The following is an 8,731-nucleotide window of genomic DNA, read 5'->3' as shown; positions in this document are numbered from 1 at the left end:
ACAAAAGGTCAGGGTCAAAGGTCATAGCTATAGGGTCGTCATATCTCCGCAACCACTGGTGGTAGAGAGTTAATTTTGGTGCCTATTTGTTCAGAACATTCATGTTTCTATTTGCTCTAAATGGAACATTTTGCTAGAAAATAACCGGAAATGCTGTTTCTAACCTTTGACACATTTGGTGTGGTTAATTGTGGTGTCAATGTGTTCGGAATATTAATGTTTCTATTTATTCTAATAGAAAAGTTTGCTAGAAAATGACCGGAAATGCTGCTTTTGACCTTTGACATGTTTCAAATGTCATAGTTATAGTCTTTATATAAACCAGCCATGGTGTGGAAATTCTAAGCAGCTGAGAGTATGATGTGATAGGCCCGACTGTGACTTATCCTAGATACCAAAGCAGGCCAAACATTGAAAAACTTTGCTATTTGAATGAACTGTAGCAATCCATTCGAAAAATTAAGGTTTATGTAGAAGATGTGGCTGAGAAATATTAAATAAAATGGAGAAACTGTACTATTTTTAAAATTTGTTTTACCCAGGGTATGCACTGCATACCTTGCTTGCCTCGACAGTCAGCCACTGGTCAATTGTAAATTGCTCTTTTGGTTTAGTTCCATTTTGCCTCAAAACCATGTTGATTGGTGGTCTAAAACATATTGTTATTTTTATTGTTAATTTGCTATTATTACTCTCATCATTTCCAGTGTTATCTAAATAACTATTTTTATTGTCATTTAACATTTCCATTTTTGTTTAATTAATGTGTACATTCTGAGTGCATATTGCATGCCTGAGCATAAATATTATGTGCATGTTCCTTTGATGTCACACTGGGTTTGATGTAGCCTTTACATATTTCGGTGTTCTCCCTAGCATCATGGGCAAGCGTCATGGTAAGTGTTAAGTCCACCATCGTTGGGACTGACACAAGAAATTTTTAATAATTAAGAGGTATTGAAATGTCCTAAATTGCAATTTAAGTCTATATAAAAGCCGGGAACAGTTAAAAATTAACTGTTCCCTGATAAAAGCATCATGGAAGATGTTCCAAGCATCATGTCCAACTGTCAAGCATCATGGGGAAAGTCCCAAGTGTCATGGTACCATGATGCTTGAAGGGCCTGGGGAGAACACTGCATATTTTGTTGAGTACATGTTAAACTCATAATGTCAATGTAATTTGTTGTGTGACAAACATGACGATTTGATAAGTTTAATATACTGTAAAACTTTTATTTTTCTGATAGTAAAAATATTATTAAAAAATAATAATATTCATTTTTCTATTTATATCCACCCTCTAGAACGCTAATCTTCCCGTGTTTGATCCGTGGCGGAAAGGACACACCAAGGTCAATCTTTGTTATTGCCATATCTTTTTGCATCTGTAATGGATATATGCAGGGACGTTACCTTACACAATATGCTGAGTACCCCAGCAATTGGATATCCGATTATAGGTTTTTATTTGGTGAGTAAAATAGTTTTATCTTAAATAGTTAATCACAAAAGAGAAGGAAAGTATTGCTTAAAGGTTTGCATGACGAAGAAATAATATATATATTGAAGCTTGCGGTACACCACGTAAGTAGTTCTGAAAAGAACTGTTGTAGTTGAGAAAGTCTCAACGTTTCGATTGAGATGCTTCAATCGCCTTCAGGCAGGGACATAACCAGGGGGGTAGCCGTGGGAGCCGCAGTGTAAAATTTTTAAAGCTTTTTTTGAGCCAATACAAATTATTTTCTGGGACCACTCAAAATGAATATTTCTAAAATACGTAAAAATGCATCAGTACTTGTTTTACATAGGCCTGGGCTACTATAATTATAACACATGTCTAAGCATGATTTTTAAAAATCCATAAATCCCATGCCAAGTCTTTTAAGATACAGAAATGTGATACTGTATGGCTCAGTTTGTTTTTTACCCTTACCTAGGAAATTGTGCTAAAGGCGAAAAATAAAGTTGTCATTTGTTGATGATAATATTATAATTAAAGCTTATATAGTAAATTATAGTTAGGTCAAGTTGTCCTGGATATCAAGTAGATCCCTGATAAAGTACATGAGAAATTTGTTGGCGTTCCATTTTGACTATGTAATGGTGATGTGATGATGAATTTTACTACGTGAAAGTGTGATTTCTAGAGGTACTATTTCCTCAAATTTTCTCACCTCAGCCCCAACCATGGTGGGGCTGAGGTGGTTGTGAAATGTAAAGAACATAGTCAAAGACAGTGTTTTTAAGCTTTGTTTTGTATGGTATATCACACACATTAATAAGACCTTTTTGGTTGCAGAAAATCCCTGATAAAAAAGACCATGAGATTTTTTTTGTGCTTCATTTGGACTACCGGTAACTGTGATGATAATGAATTTTACTAAAAGTGTTGTTTCTGGCCATCTAGCTAGAGGTACTATTTCATCACATTTTCGCTCCACAGCTCCAACCATGGTGAGTCTGAGGAAGGTTCCTGACTCACAAAATGTCCTCCCCCTCAACCTTACAAAACAGATCTGCGCCCTTCTGGGTATGACATTAAACTGCATCGAGTCGGCAACTGACTCAGAGTATGTCTTGTGACTGCTGAGAAGAGGGGGCATAAATATGTTTTTAGAATGTGATCTGATTTTTCAAACCCCTTTTTTCGGGATTATGACTATTTTAGATTATTATTTTTTTGAGTAAAAAAACAAAAGGAAAATATATTCAAATTTAAGTATGAAAGTGTAATTTCCGGCCATCTAGAGGTGCCCTAATCGTAAATTTTCTTACCTGGGGTGGTTCCTCAGTCTGTGAAAATCCCTCCCTGGGACACCTCTCTTTCGCATTCATGGATTCTGTTGATTTATTATAATTATTGCTGGGCATACTAACATTATTCATGATGTGTCTAATACAATTGTCACTTTATCCTCTCAAAACAGTCCTTAAAACGTTCAGAGTGCGCTACTTCACCCTCGCATCCTGACATATGACCCCTGGACCCGGCCGGGGTCATACGTATCTCGCATAACGGCTCCCCCCTTTCAAAATCCTGGCTACGTCCCTGTATTCAGGAGAATAATATCTGCAGACACTCCAAACAGGGAAATACTTTATGTTTGGGTAGAGAGGCTAGATGGTGATAAACTGACCAATGGGTGAAAGGCTAAAACACAAGCTGGATGGTGATTGGATGGATTAACTGACCAATGAGAAGACTGCTAGTGAAAGGCTAAAACAAAAGCCATTGTTCACAAAAACAAAACAAAAGGGTGGGAACGCCCAAACAAAGGCATGGTTCCAGGGCGGGAAAGTGGGTGGGAATGACCGAAAACAAAGGCATAGTTCCAGAAGGCAGGAAATGGTGGGGCTTCGCTAGGTCCAATTAAACATGGACAGCCAAGTATCGCTAATGACAATTCCGATGTCTTGATGTACAGTATTGTGTTTGTGAATTTCCATGGCTTCTCTAGTCCTTCTGGAGTGCCAAGATGGTACGGTGGCTATTAGTTCGGCTTTGTCCCAATGTACACGGTGTTGTTGACTGTGGGAATGCATGACTATAGAAGATTTTTCTTGTTCCCCTCTCCTGGCATGGCCTTGGTATTCCTTGAGCCTAGTGCGGAGATCTCGTCCTGTTTCACCCGTGTAAACCTTCCCACATTTGCACAGGATCCGATAAAATCCTGGTTGACTCTGTGCTGGTGGTTTGTCGTTGTGTGTTTGTAGAGTTCGGGATAGTTTGTTGGGTGCGCTATGAGACACTTTGACATCGGCTTAGAATGCGTTGAATGCGGTGTGAAAGCTGTCCCAAATATGGTAAACACACAGACTTTCTCGATTCTGCATTATCTAGCCTATTGCTGGGTCTGGGTGTAGCAATGTCTCTCGTGTGATAACCATTAAGTTTAAGGGCTGCCTTAACATATTGCACTTCTTTCAGGATGTAGTTGTGGTCGCTGATACAATGCGCTCTTCTGATGAGTGTGTTACAAACTCCCTTCTTGGTGGAGGGATTGTGAAACGAGCGTTTGTTTAGATATCTGTCGGTGTGTGTTGGTTTGCGATAGACTGCATGTGACCCTGCGTCCTGTCTGGTTACCAAAACATCAAGAAAGGGTAAAGAGCAATTGTGTTCCTCCTCCATGGTAAACATGATCAATTTGTGCTGAGAATTCAGGTGATCTAGAAAACCATCTAGGTACACCTTACTGTGTTGCCAAATGATGAAAGTATCATCGACGTATCAGAGCCAGAGTTTTGGCTGTTTGGTGGCTGAAAGAAGCGCTAGTCGTTCAAACTCTTCGAGGAAGATGTTGGCAATGACTGGGGATAAAGGCGATCCCATGGCCGTGCCCTCTGTTCGAAAAACTGGTCCCGTCATTTGAAATTAGTGCAGACTAAACACTGTAAAAGTAAATCGTAAATCTGTTGAAGGTTCAGATCTGTTTTTCCCTGATTGGCATGTCTGCAGATATTATTCTCCTGAAGACGATTGAAGCATCTCAATCGAAACGTCGAGACTTTCTCAACTACAACAGTTCTTTTAAAAAAAGAGAAGTAGTTAACACATTATATCGTCAAAATCCGCATACGCCTTAAAACTAAAAGAAATTCCATACGTTTAGAGTCCGTACTGAGCCCAAAAAATCTGCAATGAAAATATAACGTGTTAGTTATGTGTGTTTTGGGTTCCACACTAACCCATCTTACGATGTAAAAACTTTGTGTGATGTACCCATAACCATATATGGGCATGATGATGTCACATAACACCCAAATATGGGCATATCACATTATTTGATAGGGTCGACAGAGCATTATAGATAGATAGATTGACAAGTCAAAAAAGTAAATTTAGATTTTTAAATACAGCAATAAATATACTTTTACATTTATCTGAAAAGTGCTATTCTTTTAATTCTATTGCATAATACTCCCTGTGTTTTTTTTTTAAGGTGTTTGTCTGTTCTTTATTGGAATGTTCATCAATTTACACTCGGATTACATTCTTAGAAATTTGCGGAAACCTGGCGAGACTGGCTACAAAATACCAAAAGGTGAGTCATATATAAATATGTGCAAGCAATAAAATTAACTTGTTTACTGTAAAAACTGTAAAATTACAACAAAGATATATTATATATTTTGCTCACAAATTATCAAGTTCATAATAAATACCATTCATTCAGAGATTTTTTTGGTTACCTCTGTTACTTATTGTATGTTATTGTATTATTATTACTATATTTGTATATTGTATGTGTAATTTACTATTGTGTAATGTGTTGTTCATTGGAGTTCTATTGTTTTTTCTCTTATATTTAGGTTTTGATGTTATAATGTAAACTTCTATATCATATCCTCTTATGGGCAACGTTGGATTTTGGTGAAATAAAAGAAAAAATATATAAAATAAAGACATCCTGTAATGGGTGATACCGCTGTTGGATGTAGTTGAAATAAAATAAATTATTTGCATGGATCCTTTAATGTAAAAATGTTGTGATTGAGAAAAAAAAAAGAAAAAAAGAAAGACTGCATGAAGCATATCTTTTATTCCCAGTAATTTTACTCTATACACGTACACTCCTAGACAATATTAGATTAAATAAATGAAAATATTATTTCTTCTTCCAGGTGGTATGTTTAATTATATATCGGGTGCAAACTTTTTTGGAGAGATCGTGGAATGGTTGGGGTTTGCAATAGCTGTATGGTCATTTACTGCATTTTCTTTCTTTCTCTTTACTTTGTGCAACATTGGACCAAGGGCATGCCACCACCATCAGTAAGTGCTTTGGTTTTTATTTTTTGTTTCTCAGTACAGGCCACCATACAATTAAAGACTGCTTGAGACCAGGGTTCCATGGCCCTTAATAACAGTAAAAATTACGGTAATACAGTACTAATAATAATGATAAGAATGATGACTTATACAGCGCACTATGAAAAAATTTCTGTGCACCGCACATTATCATTACACCGGTCATTGAATTATACACATATGGAACACAGCTACCCGGGGATGTATCCCATACGGTATTTGTACCACCCACTTGTACTTCTTGGTGGATAGAAGCAATGCAGATAATGTGCCTTGCTCAAGGACACAAGTAAAATGCACAGCGAGGGATTGAAACTCCGACCTCAAGGTTCGGAAACTATAACCATTCCTTTTGTCCTTAACCATTTCTATCATAAAAACAGTTTTTATACTGGGACTGCAGAAAAGTGGTATTTAAATAGAGGAAGACCTGTATTTAAACAATATTTCAAAAATAAATAAATGAAGGCATGCATGAATAAACAAACAAATGGATGAATAAATAAATAAATTAATTAATCAATTGAGAAATTAATGAGTTTAATAACTGAAAAATTGAAACAATGACTATCCAAAAAACTTAAATCAACTCTTAATATTTTTAATGTTTTTCAGGTATTATCGTAAAAAGTTTGATGATTATCCCAAGTCAAGAAAAGCTGTAATTCCATTTATTCTGTAAAGTAATATTGAATACAACATGGCTGTAAGAGCCCTGTCGTGGAATGATGTGGACGTGTAGCTACTAGGTGCCTCTCTAAGACTGCTAAATGTCACGGAACATACCCATACGTAATTCAGCGCAAGGACATTGCAAGTTATGTCAGATAATTAGCATATTATCCCAGATTATTCGTCTCGCACTTAAAACACACAAAGTACAACTTTATGCAAATAGCAACTTCTGATGTCCTAGATTTTTTTTAAACCTGAATTTCAAATTTTATGTAATATTTCTACCCATAATATTTACTAGAGAAAATTTAAGAATGTCGAAAAAAGTAATTAAACTATATATTCATGTTGATTTTAACTGTTATTAGAATTATTATGATAATATGCATTAATTTATAGAGATTATCAGTTTTTTTTTAAGTTTCATTTAGCAACAAATAATGTACAGTACTCGCAATGCTGGTAGTGCATTCTTGGTTATAAATATGGTCCTGAGTATAGACAATTCCTACTGCTTTTGTGATGCAAATATATTTAATGCAATTTTTAGCCAAGTACCGTTAATGTTACATTATGCACCTCTCTCAGTTATGTGTTGCACATTAAGTGCCGCATGAGAGGTGAATTTTTCACTAAGTACCAACTTCGAATAAACGCATGGTTGTTTATATAGGGTATTCTATTTTGGAAAACATCTTCGCACTTAATCAAGGTTGCAAGTTGTCCTGTTGTGCAGTACATGATACCTTTAGTATTACAATATTGTATTTTACAAAAAAAAGTCGCTCTTGATTGATGCCCTCAAAAATGTTATTTGCGCCACAGTACTTTTTGGAACATTTATGGTAAACATGTATTCATGTCAAGTTTGATGATTTTAAAGAAATTGACAATACTTTTATTATATATTTTGCTGTGTTTGTGCAATTTAATTATAGCAGATATTGGGCCTTGATGGCACTTGTAGCATTGAATAAAATTGAGTATGCTTATCGGTCGTATGCAAGTTTTATTAGCTTACTAAAGTTTAAGTTGTGGTGTTTATTCCTGGAATTACATGAACGCATGGCATATCAAGGGTGTACATGGGGCACTTGCTCCCCAAAATGACCTTGCATCCCTCCCCCATTAACGCATCCTAGAAAAGTACTCCCCAAGGAAATTGAGGATGAACATTTATACTGTAATTATTTTAATGTATTTATATGTATTATTATCATTACAGTATTATTTATATTTTCAGCTGAAAATGTTCCCGATTAATTTAAGGGGAATGTCTTTGTGAATATGAGTACTATATAAAAATACAAGAATTCATTATTAATTATGAAAATGATAATAGGCCCTATTGATTATGCCTATACCAAATGTCTTGCATATTGTCTTGTATTGATGTTGTAAAAGCAACTATTTTTGAAGTATTAAAGTATTCTCAAATCTGATAGAAGTTGTCTTATTAGTTTTGCTTACCCTTGGTCGTTATCGACGAGCATTACACCAGATACAACAAAAATATATTATAATTTCTATATTGAAATGTTCATTTCTCAAATAAATATTAACAATTAGAAATTCAATGACTAATTTCAGTGCTCATTCATAATTGCGAGAGGGAGTCATGGTCCATGGTAAAAGTTGGCTTTATAAACTCGCTGCTTAAAATCATCCTCTTTTGACAAAACATACTGTACAATGTCATGTTTGGTTGTGTAGCTACCATTTTTCTTTATCATGTTTTTCCATTTTATTTTCCCCTATATGTGATAAAGACAAGGCAAACCAGTCGCTCGTCGCAAATAATATTTCTGAGATAACGGCCAAAACATGCTGGAATGTCAACATTTTTTGATCAAATTTTTTGCGCTAAACTTACTTTTACATCATGCTATGTTGTTATTCCTAATTTTCAATGTTAAAACATGGTTAAACAACCATTTTAATGATTAAGTTGACGGTTGCTTGCCTGAGAAATGCCCGAAATCGTAAAATTTGAAGGCTGATTTCTCAAATATTGTTCTTTAAACAGCAGTATGTTTAAACTCCTATACAGTAACTTCATAACGAAATGTCAGATTTAAATTATTCTTTTTTACCAATTTATAGCTCTCACTGTTTACCCCAGTTATTATTAAAACAGTATCCACATGGACAATGAAAATATTGGGCTACTTGAAATCATATATTTTGCCTCTGTGCGGCAACGTTTGCCCCGCCTCCCTTGTTTTTGCCAGTCGACTTCTT

The 8,731-nt window shown here is 35.4% G+C and overlaps 1 protein-coding gene across 1 annotated transcript in view; it reads left to right on the top strand.

Annotated features, from left to right (window-relative positions):
• Window positions 1-7,898, top strand: part of LOC117125372 (3-oxo-5-alpha-steroid 4-dehydrogenase 1-like) — a 12,582-nt gene extending 4,684 nt beyond the window's left edge. The window contains exons 4-8 of the mRNA XM_033271863.1: window positions 1,035-1,152; window positions 1,308-1,474; window positions 4,947-5,048; window positions 5,629-5,779; window positions 6,431-7,898. Of these exons, the coding sequence (XP_033127754.1) occupies window positions 1,035-1,152; window positions 1,308-1,474; window positions 4,947-5,048; window positions 5,629-5,779; window positions 6,431-6,497 (605 nt within the window). The 3' untranslated portion in view covers window positions 6,498-7,898. The remainder of the gene's footprint in view (window positions 1-1,034; window positions 1,153-1,307; window positions 1,475-4,946; window positions 5,049-5,628; window positions 5,780-6,430) is intronic.
• The last annotated feature ends 833 nt before the right edge of the window (window positions 7,899-8,731 follow it).

The sequence above is a fragment of the Anneissia japonica genome, unplaced genomic scaffold, assembly GCF_011630105.1.
Source record: "Anneissia japonica isolate Jap-2015-1 unplaced genomic scaffold, ASM1163010v1 scaffold2003_len1103335_cov173, whole genome shotgun sequence".
NCBI lineage: Eukaryota > Metazoa > Echinodermata > Crinoidea > Comatulida > Comatulidae > Anneissia > Anneissia japonica.
Note: the sequence above shows the minus strand (reverse complement) of the source record. Positions and strands in the feature narration are given on the sequence as shown.